The following is a 24515-nucleotide window of genomic DNA, read 5'->3' on the forward strand; positions in this document are numbered from 1 at the left end:
TGTTGGCTGCAGATATGCAGGGATCCCAGGGATGCCACGCCCTGTGCCTTGTGCCCACAGCCCAGTGGGCAGGGCCCAGCTGGAGAAGGGTTCCTGCTCCCAGGGGCAGGCTGGGGCAAGTCCACACAGCAGAGGAGCCGAACCCAGGGTTCCAGAGCTGGGAGGGGTCCAGCCAGCCCCTGGGAGGTCAGCACAGAACAGCCTGCACCCTCAGCCCTGCCCAACATGGTGGCCCAGAGCGGGGGCTTTCTGGGGCAGCTGAGGGAGCCGAACCTTCCACTGGGACATGGGAGCCAGGAGCAGCCTGAGGTGGGGAAAGCAAGAGAAGGGCCCCAGGTGGGTCAGAGGGCTCCAAGGTAGGGAGGAGGCAGAGGAAGACAGGTAGGGAAATGGGACGAGACCCAGGGGCCCCCAGTCCTGGAAGGCAAGGGCAGCACCGGACCCCAGACTCCGCCGGGAAAGGCTGAGGTAAGACCAACGGTCACCAAAGGAGAAGATGCTGCTCACACTGCCACAGGAGGCCGGCCACCCCCACGCACCCCACCCACCTCTCACCTGGGGCTTGCTTGCTGCCCAACACCCCACCAGGCATGACACCCCGCCAGGTAGCCAACTCCCCAGGGCCAGGTGGGGCAGGCTTTGTCAGAGTGGAGCCCAGTAGCTGGGCCTAGTGGGTAAGGGACGCTGGCCACTACCCCTCTCTCTTGAGCCCACGTGTGCTAACCACCCAGCAATCCCACCCCAGCAGCTGCTCGGTGCCTCCTGACTCCTAGCTCAACTTGCCTGGGGGGTCCTGGGCCATAGCATAGTTGCTGGGGCCCCAGCTGAGACATGCCCACTTCACGGCAGCTGAGGGGAGGGCCTGCAAAGCCAGCCTGCTGCTGGGTGACCAGGAGGCCATGACCTCCCTTCCAGGCACAGCCCTCATCAACTCAGGTCTGCCGCAAGGCACTGCACTCCACTCAGGTCTTCTGCAGTCCCCAGGCCCGGGCACAAGCCATTTGCTCTGCCTGGGCACCTTCCCTGCTCAGAAACAAGATGGCTCCCAGCCTTGGCCCAAGCTGATGAGTGGTGGGTGCAGGCAGGACGGAGCAGGTGTGCAGAAAGGCTGAAGTTAGGCTGGAAGGTCAGACAGACTCGGCTTAGACCACCGTCCCCTGGGGGCGGAGTCACAGCTGCCACCCCCACCACCTGCCCCTGGCCAGTGCCCACTCCAACAGGAGCTCACCTGGCAGCCCAGAAGGCCTTGCCCACCTGCCTCAGTTCCCAGGAACCCCACTGCCGGACCCGTTCCATGTGGCCGGGCTCAGTGGCCGGGTAGGTGCTGGGTCACTGGAGGAGTTGCAGGCAACTGCTGAGCCGCATCACAGACCCTGGGACCCAGGAACCCAGATGTGCCATTGGTGCCCACTTGCACAGGCGGACCTGGCTCAAAGCCACCAGGACCCACAGCCCAGTGCAGAGTCGCCATGGGAACCTGGCATTGGCGGGGCAGGCAGGGCGGGGGTGAGCAGCGAGCGCGAGAACCGGCTGGTATGGACGCCCAGGTGGGAGCAGGCATTCTCAGGCAATGTGTCAGAGGAGCTGTGGGCGCCGCCTTGGAGCAAGACTGGTCAGGGAGGGAGCCACCACAGGGGTCCTGTCCCCAGCTGCCCCATCGGAGGCTGCCCTCTTTCCCGCCCACAGAGGGTCCAGCTCTCAAAAGCAAGGAGAGGTCAGGAGGTCCAGCAGACACGGGAGGGGGCAAGTCGTGGTCTGACTCCACGCAGGGCGACGGGGGCCAGGGCTTGAGCTGCAGACAGAGAGGCCCTGACTCAGCTCACACGGGGCCTCCTCTGCCCCGCAGACGGGGTCCGGCACTGACCGCTAACTCCTGGTGCCTAAGGGGATGGAAGCCCAAGCCTGCAGGAGGCCCCTCATCGGTCCCATTCCCTGTGTCCCTGGTGCCCTGACTGCCTTTCTTTCCCACCGTCCTTCCAGAAACCCATGTCCAGCAACGCATCCCTTCCTGAACTCCTGTCCAGAGCAGCTGATCCCACTTCACCATCCACCTCCACGGTGGGAGCAAGGCCGCGTGCAAGATGGAGTCCACCAGAAGCTCTCTGGAGAGGGGCCCAAGAGCCACCCCCTCGCAAGCACACACGGCGGGAGGGCAGCATGGGGGCAGCACGCAGGACAGGAGCCTGGCAGCGGGGGCGGGCTCTGGGCGTTGGACACGTCTGGGTGCCGGGAGTGGGCAGACGGCTTCCCGCTCCAGGCCTCTGGGCCCAGTTCCAGCTTTCCGTCTGAGAAACGCTTCTGACTATTAAATATTCATCCCAGCAAGGCAGGTCCTGTTCCCATTGGCCCGTGGCTTCCAAAAAAGAAAAGCAAAGGGAAGGGAGAGGTAGAGGCAGGGCAGGCAGGGCAGGTGACACCCCTCAAGACCAAAGCCCCCCGGCACAGAAGTCAGGGAGCGGGTGGCCCCAACGGTGGCCGAGCTAAGACTCCCATCCACGCCAAGCCCCCTCCAGGCTCACCCAACACCTGGGCCCATTGCCGGCCCCAGCCCCCGCCTCAGCCCTCCCCACCAGAGCTGCCGAACACGGGGGCCAGGCGGTGCACACTGGAGTCCCAGCTCCTTGGGAGGCTGAGGCAGACTGCAAGCTGGCGGCCAGGCTGGGCAACCCGGTGAGACCCTGTCTCAAAAACACAAAGGGCCAGGGGTGTAGCCAGTGGGAAAGCACCCTGGGTTCTAACCCCAGCACCAAAAACACTTGGGGCTCCTTCCCTCATAGCAGTGGCCCCGGCCACCTGTCCATCTTACCCCCAGACCCGTCCTGCTCCACTGCACAGTTCTCCCGGCCTCTGCAGGAGCCCTCCTTCCCTGCCCCACCCTTCTCTTTAGGAACTGCTCCTGGTCTCCTTTGGGTAGGCCTTCCTCCTTGACTCCCCGTGTACCGAGGCCACGTGCCACAGCAGAGCCTGCCTTGTGTCTGCTGGACAGACGTTGGGCGAATCCCTGCTCTGCTCAGGTGGAACCTCCTGGGTCCCAGGGCCTTTAGGACACACTGGCTCTGGGTGGCTCTCAGAGCCAGATGGACAGGTAGACAGGTGGAGATGGGTGGGCACCTCTGCTCTTTACATTATCCCCAGTGCAGGGTTTGGGAGAGACTGAGGAGCCTGGCTTTCACTCTTGGACTAGGTGGCAGGGACCCCCAGATGACCAGGGACCACCAGGGACCTGGCTGCCAGGGCTCAAGCCCTCTCCTGCTAACACCTACACCTCCCCACATCCTGGGCAAGCCAGCCCAAGCTGAACCCCAAACAGAGGCCTTCTGCAAAGGAAGTCATAGGAGGAAAGACACAGAAAGGGTCAGAGTCAGGAATAGCTAGGTCAGCCCAGCAATCCAGGGGCTTCCTGGAAGAGGTAACAACTAGCCCAGGGCAGACAAGTGTGTCCAGGCAGAGAGAAGGTAATGAGGGTTTTCTTGCTGCATCCCTGGGTGGGGTGGGCATGGGGAGTCTGGGGGCCCCACCAGCTCCACCCTCCTGCCACTCCTGGGTTCTGTGCACCCTTTGCCCCTGGCTGCACCAGGTGAGCACAGTCTGAGACTTGGGGTAGGCACCAGAAGCCAGGAGACAGCACAGCCTCAGCCCTGTGCTGCCCAGCTTGATCCCTGGCCAGGGAAATGACCTGGAGTGTTGCCAGGAGCAACAGCCACCACCAGTGTGGTTTCTGAGAACCTACCTCATTCGAAGGGTGGGGGTTGGCATCCCAGGGTGACCTCAGCTACCTCCTCCTCACTGAGTGGCCTGGAACCCTGTTACCGGTGGGGTAGGGCAGAGCCAGCACCTGTCAGACCCACATCACTGCCCCAAGCATTCAGTGCACCCAGGGAGTGCCACTATGGTGCAGGACACAGCCTTCCTCTCCTGGCCTCAGGGTACCAGTTGCCAAATGGGACACTGCCCCCCAGTGTCCCTGGTTGGGGAGAGGACAGTGCGGTGCTGACCCAGGGTCTTCCTGACTGCACAGCCGTAGTTCGGCGCCACTGTGCAGAGGCAGCTCCAGCCTACAGCTCCCCAGCCATGACAGGCAGAAGGCACAGCCAGCTGCAGACCAATCCTGGGGAAGACCCAGCCACACCCTGGGGGAGAGACCACCCTAATACCAATCATAGTGCCACTGAACCCCATGCCCCCTGGAGCCAGGGATGCGGAAGTGCTTAGGCCATACCAGGCATTTGCAGGGGCCAGGGCTGGGGGTGGGGTCTTCTTGCCACTTTAACTACCCAGGACTCAACTCTGCCTCTGGGATGGAACAGGCCTACCCCTGGGATAGGGGTGGGTGTGAGACCCACGCCCAAGAGGGTGAGATTCTACCCCCCTGCATGGGGTAGGTGAATGTGGTGGGTGAAGGAGTAGGAGTGTCCCTAGACTGGGCGGATCCCTATGCAGGGACCACAGGCTCCCTGTTCCCAGCATGGCCACTAGAGGACACACAAGCTGAACCACAAAGTGCTCCTTTCCCAGGGCTGCAGTCAAGAAGTCAGACAGGCTTTGGGAGGGGCTGGCACCAGGGGGCTCGGGAACCAGGCATGGCTGATATAGGAAGGCAAGTTCAGGCTGGGCAGAAAGACAAGGGCAGGGCAGGGCTGCTGAGCTCTGGGCTGCTCGCGGGGAGGGGGTTTGAAGCTGGAAAAGGCCCAGGACCAAATCTCAATTATGCATGTCCCGGGGCCACAGTGAAGGGTTGTGGAGGGCCTGGGATCTTTGTGTTGGATAGAACCCCCAGGGGCTCTGATCCGGGGGTCTCCTACCAGAGCTGCAGCAAGGACCACTGACCTCACTCTCCAAGAGCAGATGCTTTGTAGGTTGGACAGGAGGAGGGACTGACCCAGAGGGGTCAGGGAACCACAACGCCAAAAGCAGAAATTAAGGCCTTCAGCTGGGGAGGGGCAGTCAGAATAGGAACCTGTGGAGCCAGAGGGTGGGCGAGATGGTCATGAGACCCCATAGCCTAGAAGCCTCAGGCACTCATGGGTGAGGAAGCAGTGTCCAGGGTGCACAGGGAAGCTGGAGGCAGAGAAACCCCACATCCTTGGGGCTCCACCCGTCTTCCTCTAGCGAAGCCCACCCAGAACCACAGTGAGGGAGGAAGAGGCTGGGGGTCTGTGCCACCCGCCAGAGCCAGCCTTCTCCCAGTGCTGTCCAGGGTGAGTCAGGGTACCTTAGGCTCCCAGTTGGGCAGGGGAAGCCCAAATAGGGGGTCCCCTGGAACAGTGAGGGGGACTGCTGGTAGGGGCCCAGGCTCCCTCCTCCAGTGGCCCTGCAGATCCACCCTCCCATCCTGGCCTCAGTCCTTGTCTGACAAATGGGCCACAGGAGGGCCCTTGGGAGCCCCCCTGCAGGTGGAGGGACAGCCACGCCGGGCAACCCTCTGCATCATTGGCAGTCTCATGAGCATCACCGACTGGTTTCCCCCCAAGGAACAGGGTCCAGCTTGTGCCAATGCAGCACGGCCCCAGCCCCTGTGCCAGGGCTGGCCAGGTGCCCTGGGTGTGGCAGGCTGCTGCATTACTGACCCAGAGCCTGGAGGACAGCCCCCTGCTGCTCCACCCTGCCCTCCAAGATACAGAGACACCCAGGCCCAGACCCAGGGCAGGGACAGAGAGATACTTTGCAGCAGAGGCTTGAGGAAGGGGTCACCCCTGTGGGCAGTACCCACACTCCCTTGCCCAGCACAGGGGGACCCTGTGGCTTGATCTCTGGCCCCACTCAGACCCCTTACCAAGCCTCAGACCTAGCCCTGCCACAGCCACCACCTAACTGATGACTCAAACACACAGTAGCCACACGGTGGACCCAGCCCAGGCCAGCCTGGGCAGCTCTGGACCAAGGCCAAGAGCCCTGACTCCTGGTCCCACCAGGCTGCTCTTTCCCAAAGCAGGTCAGAGGGCAGGCCTGGAGCAGGTTCCCAGGATCCTCAGTTCCCTCCAACGTTCAGCCACACTCCGGTCTGGGCAGCATTGCCCTACAGCCGCCTGTCCCAGTAAGACAAGAGTTCCCGAGGGTTAGGAAAAAGGAATGGTGACAGAGAGGGAAGCAGACAGGAGCAGGGAGACAGAGTGACGGAGACCCGAGAGAGGCAGTGACCGGCAGGGTCAGAGATGGAGACCCCGAGGGAGAAGCGGGACGCCGGGAGACAGGGACAGGTCAAAGGCGAGACGCAGAAGAGAGGCTGGGACCCAGCGCGCGCCAGACCGCGGGCCCGCCCTGGGGCGCCCCCCGCCCGCCCGCGCGGCAGCCCGGCCCGCACTGCTCGCCCCCAACACGCCCGCGGAGCCCACCCGCCGAGGGGAGCGGGCTGCAGGCGGGGAGGAGGCGCACCGCTGCCTGGGGCTCCAGGCCAGGTGGGCAGCACCACGTGGAAGCAGTCGCACATCGTGGCGGCCGGGCGGTGCGGGCCGCCAGCGGCCCGGCGCGTCCAGTCGCGATCCCGGCTCCGGTGCGCGGGCGGGCGGGCGCAGCGCTCGTCCTCGCTGCCTTGTGCTGCCGCGGGCAGCCAGCCTCGGACTGCGGACACAGCCCGCACCTCACGACCACCGCGCTGGACCCGCCCGGGCCCGCCCAGCCCGCGCCGGCCACTGCGCGGCGAGCGCGGGGCGGTGCCGCAGTCCTCATTCAGCCCATTGGCTACGCCGCGCTGGCGCCGCCCCCGGCCCCTGCGGTTGGCGCCGCCCCGCGCCCCCAGTCAGCCTTTCTGGGTCTACAGAGCTAGGTGGAGACCCTCCAGACGCCTGCCCCAGGGTTCTAGCACTTGTCGCAGTTGTTACCTCCAACCTGGGAAGAGGAGGGACGGGGGAGCACGGCCTGTGATCTGGGCTAATCAGGACAAAATGGAATTCAGGGCAGGAGAGGAGGGCGGCGGGCTGCAGTAACAAAGACCGCACTAGAACGTCCAGAAAGGACAGGGTGGACTGGGCAGGACTCGCAGAGGGCTGTGCAGTTGGGAGTGCCGGGTGCTGTAAGCCGTCCTGGAGCCCAGGACCCCCAGCCAGAATTCATCCTTCCCGAGGTTCTTTGAAGAGCTGGGTGCTGGGCACAGTGGTGGCCCTAACTTGGGGCTCAGGCCCTAGACTGGTGAAGGCATGGCCAAGCCTACAAAGTTGAGGTACTCTGTAGGGCAGTGCTGGGTGGGGGCTTGGCTGGGAAGGGCTCCTGGCAGACAGCCTGAGCTGGGACCTGAGTCAGACACAGGGCAGAAAGTGTTCCCAGGAGAGAGGACAGTGTCGTTTAGGTGCAGAGGGTTAAGCTGGAGAGCTGGGGACAGGCTGAGGGAGCCTCTGCAGAATGGGCTCCAAGCAGGGTCTGCAAAGGTCCGTGGGGGCTGAGGAAAAACCACTGAGGTGGCTGGTGGGGTGGGGGGAGGCAGAGCAATGCTGGAAGTCAAGAGCAGCTGGACCAGGGCAGGGAGGTGGGGACAGAGTGGAGGGATCCTGGGATATTGCAGAGGCTGGCAGAAGGGGCCTGGTGAGGCCTGGAGTAGGGCAGGTGGGAAACCTTGCTGGGCTCCCCTTGGCGCCATGCATGGGGGATGGGCATGGAGGGCTCAGCCCAACAGTTCTTGTTTTGCAGAAACTGAGAGGTGGCTGAGACCTTGCCTGGCATAGGCTTGAGGACACCATGGGGCAGAAGCAAAATCTTGGAGGCATTGTAGGCAGGTACAATCCAGACAGGACAGCTACTGTCAAGAAGAACCTTCCTGGCAATGTGCTGGTCATGCTGGGTACACTCAAACACACACACATACACCCCTATTCCTGGGGCTGGAAACTGGGGCAGGAGGCAGCCTGGGGGGCAGTAGAGACTGAGAAGCTCAAAGGGACCAGGCTGTAACAGAAGGGCCACACAGACACACGCATTCATAGGCAGACCACAGGCCACCTTGGATACATCCCAGTCAAGTCAGACATGCACACACACCCAGACACGCTCACATGCACACACTAAGGCACACATGCACTTATATGTACAACAGCACAAACAATCTCAGACTCACAAGGGGACCATGCTCAGCCAGTAGGGCCCAGGTGAGCCAGCTGGGTGGTATGACGCTCTGACGGTTCCCGTTAGCCAGACTGCAAGGTGAGCCAGCTGGGTGGTATGACGCACTCTGACGGTTCCCGTTAGCCAGACTGCGGCTGCCAGGCAGCCTGCCAGCAGCAGGTCAGCCGGACACTGGAGCCACTGCTGGGAAAGGGCCCTGGCAGCCTCCTCCCGTGGCACAGTTTGGCACAGCCCTGTGTTTCAGGTGGGGACATGGGGTCTCACCCCTTCCCCTGGGAATGGCCCTGGATCCAGGAAGAGAGAACCGTCATGTGCCTGGGTATGTGTGTCCCTATGTCCCAGGTGTGTCCCTGCATCTGCCCACATCTGCTGGAGATCTCAGCCTACTGGTCTCCACTGGGTCTGAATCTGGCTTCTGGGCCCCAGGACAGGTCCTGGGAACAAGGGCCAGTCTGGTGGAATCGGGACCTTATGGCACAGGCCCAGGAGTGCCCCCTACCCCATGAGGTGTATTCCTTTAGTGAAGTCATGTGGCCCACTGGGCCCCGCCCAAATCAAGTGGACTCACTCCATGTGACGCATACTGGTTGGTATGATTACCATGGGCCTGTGGTGGCTCCTGTCCACTTTGTGGGGAAGAGGAGGCAGGGATGGCCTCCTGGTGTGACCCTGGGCTCCCCTAATGCTCCCCCTACCTGTTGTGTTCCCCTTCAGCAAAGCAGGACAGCCCTCAGGCTGTCTTGGTAGGACCAAGCCGTCCCATATGCAATCCTGTGAGTGGGGCTGTGCCCCAGCCCTACCCCCACCCTGGGTCAGCCAAGATCCTCCTGAGCTGTGTCCACTGGTCCTGTCCACTCCTCGCACACAGGTGGTCCCAGGTCCTGGCCATGGCATGCCCAGGGGTGCCAGTTCCTTGGTGAAGCCAAGGTGTGCTCACTGGCCTGCTTATCTGCAGCCCTGGGAGTCGCCTTAGGGCTGGCTCAGGGCCCTGGGCTCCATGCTGAGGGTGGCAGGAGCCCTGTCCCCAGGGCTGTATCCACCAGCCGGTGGAGTCCGGCTCTGTTCTGGCCCCAGTGCTGGGGCTGCAGTTTGGCTGTCAGAGGGAGCTGAGCGCCCCACCCCAGGCCTGCCTGCTATTGCCCACCTGTTAGCCCCTTCTTAGATGGTAGGTCAGTGTCCTAAGGAATAGATAACTTGGGGTGTCAACCCAGAGAGCTTCCCCACCCCAGAGGCCCCAGATTCACCCTGTGGAACTGTGGGCTGTGTCTCCCTGAAGCTGACTCTGAGAGGGCCTGCCCACAGATGGGCCCAGTCACAGGGTCCTTGCTCCCCGGGACCCAGGCCTCAGAAGCCCAAACTGGTCCCCTGGATCACAGCAAGCAGAAGCCAGGACAAAGTGTGTCTGCCCCATTCCCATCCCTCCACCAGCTGCAGCCTGACCTTCATCTGCTACAGAGCCTGCATTGCCAGGACTTCTTGTCATCGCACCCAGGTGCACCCCTGGGGACAGATGCCAGCTGGGGAAGGCCACTACAGCAGGACTCAGCTCCAGAATCAGTTCTCCCTCACCACCCCCAGCATCATGAGAACACAGCCAGCTCAGGACCACCCCAGCACACACAAGGCCCCACACCTCTAAATGTCACCCAAGGGTGCTGCATGACTGTGCCATGCCCTGCTCTCTGTCCTTCCCAGGGCAGGGTCTCCTTCACGGGTGGGGCCTGGGCCAGGAGCTGGCGTGTCACCCTACCCCCCACTGGATGCTCCAACTGCTCTCCTGCGTGTCTCCAGGCAGGCCAGGATGCCCAGAGCATCAATGATTGATGCCTCCTTGCGGCAACTGCAGCAGCGTAACAAAAATAGCTCTAACTTGTCCCTGCCCCTCCCACCACAGCCTCACCCCGCCCAACCCAGACAGAGGGAGCGGGGGCATCTAGGACCTCTCAGCCACCCTAGCCCCTCGGGGATGATAGGGAGGGTTCCAGGCCTGCTGGCCCAGCAGGTGGCACATGGCCCACATGTTCACGGCTGCCCCCCTTAACTGCCTCAGTTTCCCCCAAAGCTAAGTGGCTGTCTCTGGCCTGGGCATAGCCCCCAGGTCTCTTCCTTTGTGCCTGCACAGCTCAGCACATGCCTAGGACCAGGACACAGGGTAGTTGGGGGGCTTGCCGGGATGCTGGATTCCTCCCCCTGAGCCTCCACTGCCCCCTGGCGGTAGATGCAAAGGCCAGCTTGGATTTGAGCTGCAGCAAGTTCCAGGGTTGGACGTTCCACGGGACAACAGAGGCAGGGACAGACATCCTCCCTGTTGCACTGGAGGAGCTGGAGCCTAGGGATCCTGGAGGAGAAGGACACCTGGGTATTTCTGGGGCAAGAGACCCCTGCTCAGCCAGTCCTTTCTATTAGGTGATGCAGGAGCCACCAGGGTGACTATGGGTTCCAGGCAAAGTGGCACCTGCTTCAGGACCCAGAGTGGCCCTTCCTCCTGAGAATGGGATGGGGAGGCTTGGCTCTAAGCCGGGCTGTGGGGGGACAGGCAGGTGGCAGCCTGGGCTCCTCCAGGGGGAGTCATGGCCTGTGTCCACTCCCTGACTTTAGTGGGGAGCCACTCCGTTGGCCATTATTCTCAGCAGGTGGAGCCAATTAAACCTGAGCAGCTGCCTGCTCTGCCCACCTACCTGAGGTCTGCTGGGCTCATGCCCCATGTGACTGTGCTGTGAAACAGGACAGTCTGCCCAAATGCTGGCCCAAGTGGCAGGGGCCACCTAACAGCTACCTGGGCTGCCCCACCCCTCCTGCAGCCAGGGCTGGTCACCCAATGTCAGGGTCACCTCTACCCTTCCTCTTCAGTGTGGTCACTAGGGGTTATCCAGGTATAATGGTTCCAAATGTCTGCTGTGGCAAAATGCCACACATGGCCTGGGTTAAAACAACACAAGCTCGCCCTCCTTCCCAGTGCTGGGAGGCAGCAGGGGACCTCAGTCTCCTGGTGCTTCTGGCTTCCTGCTGCCTGCATTCCTCAGCTTTTGGTCTTGCTTGCATCTTTGTATCTTCTCTCTCTGGCACTGATCTCCTGTCTCTCGGTTTTCTTTTCTTTCTTTTCAGTGCTGGGGATTGAACCCAGGGCCACTTTACAACTGAGTTACATCTCCAGCCCTTTACTTATTTCTTCAGTACTGGAATTGAACCCACGGGTGCTCTACCACTGAACTACACCCCCAGCCCTTTTATTTTTTATTTTGAGACAGGGCTCTGCTAAGTTGCCACAGCTGTCCTTGAACCTGTGATTCTCCTGCCTCAGCCTCCCAATGCACCACCACACCTGGCATCTCTTTTCTCCTTGTAAGGACCATATGATTATGCTGGGCTCAACCACATAATCTAGGACCACCTCCTCATCTCTAGACCCTTGCTTTAATCACGTGTGTGAGTTTGCCTCCGTCAGAAGGTCCCATATGCACAGCTTCCAGGGGATTAGGAAGTGCTCAGTGATGTTCCCCCAAACATCATCCAGCTGCCACATCAGGTAATGCAGATGCCCCCCACCTCCAGCCCATGGCCAGGCACTGGAACCCGTCATTGCTGGTGCCTGAGTGGTTTCCTTCTACTACCACCTGAGGGCCACCAAGCTCCCCAGGAGAAAGCTGAGGCCCAGAGAGGCTTGGGAGTTGCTGGAAAAGCATCCCATTCCTTCTCACTTGGGCTTCTGGGCCCAGGCCTCAGCCCCTGAGAGGACAGCACTCTCCCTCCGCTTCTAACTCCTGGACTTCAAGGGTGGCAAGCACAGTGGGTAAGGGGAGCTGGAGCAGTGGGCAGGGACAGACAGCAGGACTGCTGACTGATACTGTCCCTGGTGAAGACAAGGCAAGTGGAGCCACTGTCTGAGAGTCCAGGCAGTGCCTGACCCCCATCCCGCAGGTCTGCTGCAGGTGCTGGGGTGGTGCTCAAGACCTAGTCCTGAGCAGTCGGACTGCAAGGCTCCCCTGAGCACTGCCAGGCTGCTCTGCTTCTCAGGAAAGTATGTGGGGTGGGGGTGTCAGGAGGGTGAGTCCAGGGTGGGTGCAGAGAATGAACTCATCTCCTCACTTTTAAAATCAAATTTTTCAGTGGTGTGGCTGAGAAGGACAGGCCCCTGCAGGGCTTAAGGAGGCTGCAGTGTGGTAGAAATGTGAGCATGGAGGTGGGCTGCAGGTGGCTGTGGATTAGGGATGGGGGCCTGGCCCTTCCCTTCCAGAGGCTGGCATGGCTGCCAGTCTGGTGAGGCTGCAGGGGAAATGGAGTGAAGCACAGGTCGACTTCATGAGCCTAGGGGACAGATGGGAAAAGACAGGGAATGCCTAGGGAGGGCAAAAATTCATTAGTGCCTTCACCCCAGGGCAGGTGGCAGCAGGAGTGGGTGACTGCCCTCCCCATACACACACTAATCCTATTCTGGGGGCTGGCTAATGACCGGCAGAGATTCCAGCACTACATGAGACCTGGGAGGAGGGGATCGTGCCCTGCAGGCAGTGGACCCTCATCCTCCTACAAGTTCAGGCCATTTAGGACCGGGCTAGGTTCTGGGAAGACGGACTTGGTCCCTGGCCTTCAGGGAGCCTCCAGTTCGGTGGAAAAAACATTCCCCAGCAGCAGACTCGCCCCAAAAGTGGCTACAGCAGGACGAGGGGACCAAGGCTAGAACGTGCGACCCAGGGCCGGAGGGCAGAAGTGAGGCCGCCTGAGGGCCGGGCGCGGGCGAAGTGGGCAGCTCGCGTTTGCTCACTCCGGAGTGCGTGTGCTCCACGCGGGCGGGTATCGGGTGCACAATGGCACGCGAGGCGCGTGACAAAGCGTCGAGAACCTTTCCTGCCGGTCGGCAGGCAAGCCCTGGCCAGGCGGCGCCGGCGCACCCGGGTCCCGCAGGTGCAGCCCGCAGGGCGGGCCGGGAGGGTCGGCCACGCCCACGGCAGCGTGCTGACGCCACGGCGGCGGGCGCCGGAAGCGGGCCGACGCGCGCCGTTGCTGGGCAACGCTGGCCGGGCCGCGGGGGATGCGGGCAGCAGCCGCAGCGAAGTGCGTGGGGCCGCCGTCCGCCCTCCCGCGGGGACGCGCTCCGGGGCTCCCGGGCGCCGCGCCCTCTCTTCCTTTTTGGGCCTGGCGCCCGGCAGCCCACCTTGTCTTCGGGGCCTCCCAGACTCGCTCCCGACTGCGGTCGGCCTCCCCGCGGGCTTCCCGGTCCCGCGCCTGGTTTGGCCTCAGGACACGCCCCTGTGGCGGACTGGTCAGCGGCGACCAGGCGGTATCGGCCCACCGCGGCACGTGGCACTCGTCAGGAAGCCCCGCCGACCGAACCGCGAGGCTCCCGGCGCCCCAGGCCCTGTCCAGCGCAGCTCTGGACAGCTTCAGCCCAGCAACTGTATGTCTCCTGCGCAGCTTCCCATTGGGACTGCTGGCCTGGCCGCACCAAGATGCAAGGCCGGCAGGAGCGCTGGGGAGAGTCCGTGAGTGACTTCGCAGGGGAACCGGTCGAGGTTTCCCGCCGCTTCGCAGCTGAAGGACAGAATGGTGACAGTTGGGAACAGATAAGGATCCACTGCCAGCCTTCTCTGCCTGTGCCAGGTGGGAAAGCCAACAGCTCCCCAGCGGGAGAGGGCCTTCCGACTTGCAGTTGTCCAGACCCAGGAGAGCTCAGCAGCACGTGGGGGGAGTTTGAAGGCTTTCAAGAATCTTCAGCCAAGCCTGGACTCCCTCAGTCTCTTGAACTCCTGGAGAGACCCACAGATCCTCAGCCACTAGGAACTCCTGCCTTAAAGGAATGTGGTTCTCAACTGCCGCACCAGGGTGGATCCGGGGCGACAGGAACCACTTCCCACCCATCTTCAGAGGTATTTCTGTGGTCTTTGTCACCAGATTGCGTGGAAAAGGCCTTAAGACCTCTCAAAGGCATCGAGGCACTGGGTTTGGGGGCTGTCAGCCTTTGAGGGTTCTTTTATCTCTTGACCTCCTTCCCTTGTCATGGGGTTGGCCACCCTGTCCTCAAAAGGCCAGGGAAGGGACTGGTTGACAGTGGAGGCTGCAGAAATGAATTGGGCAAGACCAGGTGGGAGCCACCCAAGCTGGGCCACTTTCCCTGACCACACCCCATCTGCAGGGCAGTGCTTGTGTGGCCTCATTCAGAGCCTGTGGGGAAGGAGCTCTTTTTTCTGATTCTGAATCTGCAGGTTTAGAAAGTCCCAGATCCTAAAGTCGCATGATCACAGATGGCTGGAGTAAAGCCCTGGCCCTTGACTCAGTGCCCACCCTTGCCTGCTCTGACTGACTGGCCCCTCTCTTATTGTCCTCTTTGCTGGCTCTTCCCAAATGGTTCACACCACACATCAGAGAACAGAAGATACCTTAACCAGTCAGGAAGGAAATGAAAGGTGCTACTGGCGATGCAGACTCTCCTGAGCCAGAGTTCCTGGCCTCTGGCAAGGCCCGCCCAGTTCTGCTGTGACCCTTGTTTTCAAACTGGGACTTCTTTCCAGTGTGATTTGTGTACTAAGGAATGTTTTTGCATATGGGAATTTTGTAGGAAACACTAGGCAAATGAAAAAACCTGCACCCTTCAGATGGGGGCATGTTGGAATACATAAAACCTGCACCTCATCTGCCTCACCCACCCCAGCTGGCATTAGGACACGCCCAGTTCAGACTGTCCCCACCCCTCAGGGCCTTTTCAAGGTGAGGCTGTTTCCTTTGTATGTGTGAACTTCTCAGCCAGCATTTGCAGAGGCCACCTTGTCTCTGCATCTCCGATGAGCTTTGAGTTGTGCTCTCTCCCACCTCCTGTGAACCCTTGACAGAGCGGGAGGTTTTAGTGTCAAATGATGGTGGCACTGACTGCTCAATTGAGCACAGGTTTCTTTTGTATCAAAATTAGTTATTCAGAATATGGTGACCTAATGCCTGTATTTCTCCTGATTCTGGAATGTTCTTTCTTTCCAGCCTGTTCTCAGGTATGAGAACATTTTTAGGTTTGCTTTTCAAGAAGTCACAGTTGAGCAGGTACCTGAAGATGTTTCCACCTTAGACCATTTATTAGAAATGAGCAGCGAAGAAGATCCTGGCCTTGCATCTGCGCATAGACTGTGGTAATGAACACGGACGGAACTAAAAATTCCGAGGCAGCTCTGCACTTGCACGGTTGATTGATGGTGTGGCTGCACCTCGTGGGGAGTGTCACTGCTCCCATAGCCCCCCGGAGGCTAGTGTCCCTGAGGAACTGGCAGCACAGCTGGACCTGCAGCATTGCTGACCCTGCACACCTTGAGCAAGCCAGCTGGGTTCCCAGCTCCTCTTGTGTCTCAGCATGAGTGCAGGGGAGGGTAGCAGGAGTGGTGGGCCCGGGCAAGTGGTGGGACCCTGGGGTACTTGGCAGTGGCTGTTGGCAGCCCCACGAGCTCAACCCCAGAGCTATAGAAAGTACCCCCAGGCAGGCCACCTCGTGCTTCCAGTACTGCCTGCAGGGTTGCCAGCTCCCAGGGAGATCAGGTGTGGTTGGCAGTTGTGTGCAGACAGTGACTTCTAGCAGCTGGTGACAAACAGGCTCTGGGCTGAGGTGGTGGAAGGGCTGAGATGCTTCAGATAAGTTGGCCTGAGGCCCCAGGAGGGGAGGGGAGGTGGTGAGCAGGCTTCCTGACCCCCAGTGGTTGGGGGCGGCACACCATGGGCTCCATGCATGTCTGGGTAGGCCTCCCGTGTCAGAGCTCTGGCCTGGCCCATCTTGGCCACTACTGGGCACTGACCCGGCCTTCCCAGTGGCCCGGGGAGGGACACCTGGATCCCAGGAGGCTGTGGCCTGCACGGTTCAGATACTGGCTCCCTCTGTGTGTGAGGCTCCTGCGCAGCACAGCCCCCAGGGAGAGCCTGCCTTGAGGGTGGCCCCTCAGCCCCGGGGCCATGGGGTGGCACTGACAGGCCATTCCCCGGAGGCACAGCTATTCTGGGGTCAGTCCTGGCAGGGCCGACACAGGGGAGACAGGGCACAAGTGCCGCCTGGGGCTGTAGGGCGTGTCTGCCTGTTCTGAGACGGGGCGTGCCTGGGAAGCCATGCAGGCGTTGGTGGGTCGCAGGCGCCTGTGCTGCGTGGTAGGCACCCACACGTCCTCACCGGGGCATGAGCTGCAGACCCCAGGCTCCTCCTGCCCCAGTGCCTGGCCATGATGGTGCCATTCCCCGTTTGTTTCTTCGTCCGTTCCTCTGCACTCGATGTTCTCCTAGTTTGCAGGCATCTATTTTGTGGCCGGCACAGCTATGATAGTGAGCCAAACCAGCAGATATCTGGCCCCAAAGACACACCCTGCTGAGAATAAGCCTGCCATGCCCGGAGGATGCTGTGCACGGAAGAGGCAGGGCCGGATCAGGAATGCTGGATGTAGGGCTTGTGTCTGAGTGAAGACGGCCAGGCTCCTGAAGGGGCGCATCTCACTCCCCTATGCCAGGTGCCCCTCTGCTTATGAGACTGGGCTTCCTGACCAGCTCAGAAGGCTTTCAGCCTCCTGTTTAATGTTTTCCAGTTCTGAATCTAGAACATTCTGGAGAGCCCTGCAGAACACCAGCACCATGTCTGCTTCTCGATGCCTCCAGAGCCAGTCTCACTGCCAGGAGAAGCTCTTCCTGGTTCTCGGCATAGAAGCCGCTCAGAAGGTGACACAGTTCAGGGGATGGAGACTTTACTGGGCTGGGGACAGGGAGGAAAGTGGAGAAAATGAGACTGGAAGGCCACCTCTCCTGAGGTCTGAAGCCACTGACTGCTCAGAAGGCCACTGGTGGTGAGGAGTGTGGGTGTGCCTGTCTTGGGCAGCACTGGAACACCTGTGCAGGCTCCAGTAGGAACAGGGGCAGATGTGGAGACGACGCACATGGATTTGGTGGCGAGAGGAGGAAGGTGCCCTGGGTGAAGTTCCAGAGCATGGTGGGAGCGCTCTGCTGGGGACTACAGGCCCCAGGGTATGCCTGCACCTCAGATGCTATGGGACGTGCTGGGGGTTGGGCCAGGGCCTGCTGAGGGGGATGGGGCACACTCCAGTGTGGGCACATGCATGAGGCTGAGCAGGAGAGGCCCTCAGCAGAGTGGAGGATGGCCAGTGTGCATCCACAGGGGGTAGAGGTGGCCCCATAGGCATGAGTTGCTGCTGCCTAAGGTAGGAGCAGCCCAGAGCCAGCAAAGCCCAGTGTATACACATTCAAGGTCTGTGTCATCAAGAAACCACACTAGTAGGCACCTTTCAACAATGTAAGTATTTTTTAGTCTTTTTTAGTTGTAGATGGACACGATACTTTTAATTTATTTTTTATGTGGTGCTGAGGATCAAACCCAGTGCCCCACACATGCTAGGCAAGTGCTCAACCACTGAGCCCCAGCCCTCCACTGTTAAGTAGTAAGGAAACCTTTAAACACAGAGCTCAAAAGGAGCTGCCTAGGCAGGCCTGCTGGCCCTGGTGAAGGCAGTGGTGTGGGTGATTGCTGTGTCACCAGTGTGCCACACTGGCCAGTCAGGAGATCTCCTGGTGCAGGGAAAACAGGAGCAGGGGGTATTTCTGAAGGGGAGGCTCAGGTGGGACAGCTCCCGTGGTGGCAGGGTGTGGGTGCTCATCTTTCAGGTGGCTGTGAAGGTGTTTCTGTTGAACAGTGTCTTACTGCATTTTCTGTTGCTATAACAAAATACCTGGGTAATTTATAAAGCATAGAAGTTTAGTTGGCTCATGGTTCTGGAGATCATGGTGCTGGCATGGTCAGGACCTTGTTTGGCGCATCTTAACATGGTGCTGGCCATCACAAGGCAATACAGTGTAGTCATGCCAGCTCAATTCTCTCTTCTTATAAAGCCACTAATGCCACTGGGAGAGCCCCCCCCCCCATGGCCTGGGTCTACCCTAATCACCCCCAAGTACCATCAACACTCTGAATTTGGGGTTACATGCTCAGTACAGAAACTCTTGGGGGATACATTCAAGCCATAGCAGGCAGGTCTGGAGGCACCAAGGTCTGGCTGCCCCTGAATCAGGTGGTGGACAGCAGGTGGCAGCACTGATCAGGGCAGGCCCTGGCCTGACCCTCCCAGGGCCTGAGCATGTCCAGAATTAAGGTAACTGCAATTTTAGGGTGAAATTTGGTAGATGGGCTTGGATTAAAAGGGGAAATGAGCGGAAGTAGTAAACATGTTACCTGTGTGACAGAGGTTTGTTTCCTCAGAGTCTTTCCAGAGACCAAGGTCACATTTCAGAAGATTCTGACCTCAAAGGTCCTGAAGAGTTGCTGGCAGTCAGCACCTTCCACCTGCACCACTGCAGAGCTCTGATCCAGACCAAGGTGAGTGCCCCAGGAGAGGCCTCGGCAGCCAGGTGAGGTCTGTACACAGCTCTGGGTCTCCACTGATTCTGGTTTATGTTCTTCCTTTAATCCTTATGGATTCAGAAAAATGAACTTGCCTATTGTTTAGGGCAGATGGGTACTTCTGTTGCCAAGGACTCTGACTGTGTCATCCCAAAGACTGGGAGCAGAGGACCTGGGGCTGAGAGGGACTCCAAGAGCAGGGCAGCCCTGGGTCTCCCCTGGCAGTGAGCTCTGCTGCTTCCTTCGAGGGTCCTGCCACCATCCTCACTGTGGACTCAAGGCAGGAAGGAGGGTGGCAGAAGGTTGTGTTCCTGCAGCCATCTCTTGTCTGTCTGGGTGAGGACTTAAGCCCACCTTGCATCAGATACTGCAGGTAGCCAGGCTCTGTCCCGGGGCTCTACGCGGGTGGGAGAGCGTGGCCCCTGGGCAATGCGTGCCGCAGATGAGCTTGGAGAGTGCCAGCAGTGAGGCCAGTGAGGCGTAGCTCTCTGCAGGAGGACGCTGGGGCCAGGTTCTGGGGCAGTGTGGGGCAAGGGTCCACCCAGCTGGCACAGGCTGCAGCCTGACGGGTGGCACCCGGGAGAGCCTGTCACAGGGTGCCTCTGCCCTTTGGAAGAACCTTGAGGTGAGCACTCTTGCCTTTGAGCACAAGAGGTCACATGCTTGTGGCTGCCAGCGCTGAAGGGGTCCAGCAGCAGCCATCAGGTGGGTACTGCAGGGCCAGGAGCATGGAGGGCAGGGGCCAGACCCAGCAGAAGGGCCGAGAGCCTGCTAAGGAAACAGGCCACCCTGCTGGCAATCCTGACACTTGGGACACTGAAACGGGAGGATTCCAGGTTCAAGACCAGCCTTGGCCATTCAGTGAGACCCTGTCTCAAAATAAAAAGGGCTGGGAGTGTGGCTCAGTGGTAGACGCCCTGGGTTTAGTTCCCTGTGCTGCAAAAGAGAGATCCACCCATATTGGGGGCCATAGGCCACTCGAAGAATGGTAAGAAAGCTGGCCTTTCACTCGGGAAGTCAGGTGGCAGTAGCTTGCTACCGTGAGAGGCGTCCAGGGACAGGTGGCCGCCTCTTGGCCTTGGTCGCAGTGAACCCCCCGTTTGCTTCTCTGGGTGCACTGCACAATGAGGTCTTTAGACCATGATGACCAAGGAAAGAGCACTGAGGGCCTGAGGCAGGTAGGGCAGATGCCAGCCTGGCACCTTGGGTCACCTGCACTTGTACTTGACTGCTGCCCTCTTCTCAGCTCTCAGGGACACCTGGCCACAGGCAGGGGAGCCTGATTGCCTACAGCCTCTTTCTGAAGACACCCCTGCATGGAAATGGGCGGTACATCACAAGTCCACAGAACAAGAAGGTTTTCCCTCCACGTAACCTAAAACTGGCATTCTTTAACAGGGATGTCTGCTAAGAACAGGAGTACATTACGTCTTCATGAGGCATCTTACATTCTTACTGGTTGGATTTGGTACTATTTTGTGTAGCTGTTTCCCAAATCCACATCAGTTTCCTGGGATCTTTTCAAAACCCCTGCCTCAGGTCTGCTCAGGAAGCACAGGGGTGGGTCGGGGACAGAGCCAGCCCCTGTGCAGAGGGGAGGGGTTTCTGAATGCACTGTAGCCTGCCCAGTCGGTGCCACCTGCTCCTGGTGGAAGGTGTCAGGGATGACCCCAGGCCTGGCTCAAAAGTGGGTATGTGCTGAAATACCACTGAGGAGACAGCGGGGCTTTGGGAAACCCTATCTGCACCTGGTCCTGGGCTTCTGTGCTGTTTCCTGGAAGGGCCATGAACACTCCCCACCTGCCTTCCCACTGATGACCTTGGGGACAGGCCTTTCCGAGTGGATGGGAGGCCATACTGTGCCACCCCTGGAGGTCCAGGTGGGTAGGCAGGTGGATTTCCCTGGTCATCTTCCGTGGCAACTGTTTTTTCCCAGGGAAGGGCCAAGCAGGCGGCACTGACTTTGTAGAGCTTTATTTAATAAAAGGTCCTTGGTAAGCCTGTGTTCTTGCTGACTCATTAACTCTCTAGGGACCGGGGATGAAATCTTGTCTCCAGAGAGAGGCCTGAGCTGGAGGGGCTGCAGAGGCCATGCTGGGCTGGGGGACTGGCACTCCAAGTGAGAGCCCCCATTGTTTGTCTCAAGGCCACCCTGGGGCCAGCTTGCCCAGAAGGTGCCAGCTTCCCTGTCACCTGACCCACTGGTCCAGATGCAGGTGATGGCTGCTGTGCCTGCCAGGAGGAGGAAGGAAGCTGTCTGTCCCTGGTCATGCCAGCCTGGGTGTGGTCACCCCAAATAGTTGTGCACCAAGTGTGGCCCGTGGCTTGAGGCTCACGACAAAGGGGTAACTCGGGTTGTTTCTATGGCACCAGATGTTAGGAAAGCTGCCTTAAGTTCTCATCCTGAACCAGAAGTGTGGCACAGCACACAGCAAAACACAGCAGGACGATTCCAACCCTGCAGCGGCAGTGTTACGATGGCAGGTGGCAAAGGGCCAGGATGCGTGCTTCTCGGAACACACACAAATGGCCCCCAGGGTCATTCCCTATCAGGGAAGTGCAGGTAAGACAGGGGTGCATCACCCAGGAAAACGTGAGGGAGGGAGGGGAGACTTGCACACTGAGCTGGAGCACACGTGGCCCTCGTGGAAAGCAGTGCGGAGGCTCCCCAGCACAACCCCACGAGATCCCAGCTCGCTGCTGGGCACCTTGCAAGGCGACAGAGCCAGTCTGTGGAGGAGACAGCTGCAGGCCCACGTCCTCATGGCCTGCTCAGCCGCACTGTCCTCCCACACTCAGGTACAGGAATGCAGTACACGCCTGAGGGAGCCCTGCCATCCACCAGCTGGGTGAACCCTGCCACTGCCTCCAGGGATGGACCTGGCACGTATTAGTGAGACAGTGCAGGCACAAGGAGACACGGCCATGTGACCTCACCCAGCAGTGGCCCAAAGCCACCGCCCACACAGAAGCCAAGGACAAGGTGGTCACGGGCAAGGTGCCGGTTTCCACAGCACAAGCACTCAGGAGAGTCACTGCACATCGGTTACGTTCTTGGGTTTGAAGTGTTCCCATGACAAAGCACCATGACTTGAGGTGACACACTGGTAATGGGCCTTCACCATCCCATCGTGGGGACATGCTGAGTCCTGGGCAGCACACGGAGTCTGTGGGGCAGGGCCACACCCTGCTCGCATGACCAGGGAGTAGCCATGCATGTCTCCCCACGTGAACCATCGCCAGGGGGCACAATTCAGGCATGCTGTGAGCACCACTGTATGCACACTGGAACCTGTTTTTAAAAGTTGAAACGTAGCCTGGCACGGTGGCACATGCCTATCATCCCAGAGACTTGGGAGGCTGAGGCAGGATGATTGCAAGTTCCAGGCCTGCCTCAGCAACTTAGTAAGGCCTTGTCTCAAAATTCTAAAAAAGTGCTGGCCGTGTAGCTCAGTGATAGAGCACCCTTGGGTTCACTCCCCAGTACCAAAAAAAGTCCTGCTCCAAATGTCCTTTTCAACTTTTTTTGGTAGTGGGGAGTAAACTCAGGGCAGACACGTCTGAACATGAGCTGAGTATTAGAGAACATTAAGGAATTATTATCTGTGGAATTATTTTATAAACATGCTCTATTTTCCAAGGTTAACCTGGTTTTTAAGGTTAGAATGGTCTCCACAGCTCAGATTTGTTTAAAAATTGTTTCAGGGGGCTGGGAACGTAGCTCAATGGCACAGCACTTGCCTAGCATGTGTGAGGCCCTGGGAGATATGTACATATCTTTCAGAAAAACACAACAGATGGACAACACTCACAACTGGCCAACCTAGGCAGCAGGCTCGGGGGGCTGGCGCAGTGCCCTCTGCTGTGTACAAATGAGCATGAACAAGGGGCTTTCCAATGCACAGTGTCCTCCAGTTACTCAGGTGCAGCCCCTCCTCTGAGTCCTTCCAGTGGAGCAGACTGCAGGCTGTGGTGAAGGGGTGCCCTGCCTGGTGTCGGCAGGGGCTGTGACCTCTGTCGCCCTCAGGGGAGCACAGAAAGGCCAGGTTGCTTCCCCAGGAAGTGCACAGGGTGTGGCAAGCAAGGGCCCTGAGACACGCTGGGCACTCAGTACCAGTAGACCCAGCCAGTCCCCAGCCCTCACCCAACCCCTCCCTCCAGCACACGCCCGTGCGCCCACATGCACTACCCCTTCCCACACCACCCCAGACAGCTCCCCAGAGCAACAGCAATCTGGACGACCAGGAGAAAGCTTCTCCCATCATTCCTCACCAGGGGCTGGGCTTTGGGGCAGCCTGGATGGAAAGGAGATGCGGGGCATCACCCAGGCTGAGGTGTGTGAGGCTACAGATCACACACCTGGGACTGCCATGGGCCAGGCTCCTGCCACCTGTTCTGCTTGGTGCCTTGGTCCACTGCTGCCAGGTCAGCAGCCAGAGCTGGAAAGAGGGCAAGGGCATGGCAGGGATCAGGCCTGCACCAGCTCAGGGCGGCCAGTGCCCCACCTGGCCCTGCCTGCACTCTGCCGTCACTGTGCAGTCAGCAGTGGGGCAAGTACCCAGGGCCACCTGCTGCCCTGGAGTCCAGGCCCTGCTCGTCCCCCAGCTTAGCACAGGTGGGGCAGTAGCTTTCTTGAGTGCCAGGTGTTGAGCCCGAAGCCACTTATGGGAGACGGTAAAGGGTAGGGGGAGCAGGAGTCCGTGGTTCAGTCACATGTTTCTGTCCCAAGTCCGGCTGCAGCAGCCTCTTCAGCTCACTCTGGGCTTCACCTATGGGTCCCTCCACAACCCAGCTGACCATGGAGCAGCAGGTCAGCGTGACCGACCAGATCCTGACTGCAGGAATGTGGGGAACTAGCTGCTGGTCATTTAAATATTTGGGGGATTTTTACAAAAAGACGAGGTGCAGCCCACAGAGCACAGGGCCGCAGGGATGACTCAGACCTCACCTGGCCACCCAGCCCGTCTGCACAGAGGCAGTGACCCCCTCCGCGGCCTGCTAGTGGGCTGCTCTGGGCCCCTCATTGTTGGGGCTCTTTCTGAACTTCCTGGCTCCCCTTCAGGTAACCATTAGCATCCTCCACAAGAGGAAGGTCCGGCTAGTCATCCCTGTACTCACCTCCCATCAGTGGCTCTGGGAATGCTGGAAACAAACCACTAGCCAGCTTGGGAGGCATGGAGGGCAGACGGAGTGCTAGGCCTGGCACCCACTGGACAGGGCAGGGTGAAACAGGCCAGAGACGGCAGCCTGCGGGGAGCATTGGTGCCCCATGGGAGTGGCAGAGGACTCTGCTGTGCGACTCCATCTCCAGGAGAGTGCTTCCCACTACAGACGCTGCAGGGCTCTGCAGGGCTCTGCCGGGCCGTGAGGCCACTCGAGCCCAAAGACACCACACGCCTCAGCTGCCCTGCCTTTCTTGTGTCTACTGAGAACCCTGGGCAGACCGTCCAGCACACAGTGCATTATGGAAAGTCACCCACTGGGCAAGGTGTCATGTACCTGTAATCTCCGCGACTTGGGAGGCTGAGGCAAGAGGACCCCAAGTTCAAGGTCAGCCTCAGCAACTTAGATCCTGTCTCAAACTAAAAATTAAAAAAGGACTGGGGATATATTCCAGTGGTTCAGTGCCCCTGAGTTCAAGCACAGTTCATTTCCTGTGACTGAACCCAACCACCAACACACACAACAGTGCCAACCAACCAACCTGGGCCTGGTGAAAGTCCCAGGAAGGACATGGCACAGGTGTTGCAGATGGAAACTTCCAGAAATCTAGATACCAATTAAGGCTGTTTACAGAGAGATGAACTCTAACTCTCCATCTTGAGGCTGACCTCAGCACATATTGGGAGTGCTCCTAGTTCACAGGTGGAGCCAGTGAGTCTACCACTTGAGGCTAGCAGCGGGCCTGTGGGAAACTGAGTCACTGAAGCAGGGACCCTTGCCTGGGGCAGCCAGCCACAGGTACCTTCTGACAGCTCCTTGCACTGAAGCAGATCATCTGGTTACACCCTTGCTTCTGAGCAGCGTTTGGGAGGCCAGGCACTTTGGTCTGAGTTCAGCTTTAACCACTGCATCTCCATCACCTTCATGGGCAGTGTCAGGCAGA

General features: G+C 59.6%; 1 protein-coding gene across 1 annotated transcript; it reads left to right on the plus strand.

Moving 5' to 3' along the window:
* Positions 1 to 13047: 13047 nt before the first annotated feature.
* On the plus strand, positions 13048 to 20404 carry Clba1 (clathrin binding box of aftiphilin containing 1). The gene is made up of 5 exons (XM_047534576.1): positions 13048 to 13916; positions 15019 to 15164; positions 16590 to 16719; positions 18269 to 18385; positions 19656 to 20404. Exons 1-5 carry the CDS (start codon positions 13500 to 13502, stop codon positions 19818 to 19820), a joined length of 975 nt encoding a protein of 324 aa, XP_047390532.1. The 5' UTR covers positions 13048 to 13499; the 3' UTR covers positions 19821 to 20404.
* Positions 20405 to 24515: the final 4111 nt, after the last annotated feature.

The sequence above is a fragment of the Sciurus carolinensis genome, chromosome 2 (assembly GCF_902686445.1).
Source record: "Sciurus carolinensis chromosome 2, mSciCar1.2, whole genome shotgun sequence".
In the NCBI taxonomy this organism is placed as follows: domain Eukaryota; kingdom Metazoa; phylum Chordata; class Mammalia; order Rodentia; family Sciuridae; genus Sciurus; species Sciurus carolinensis.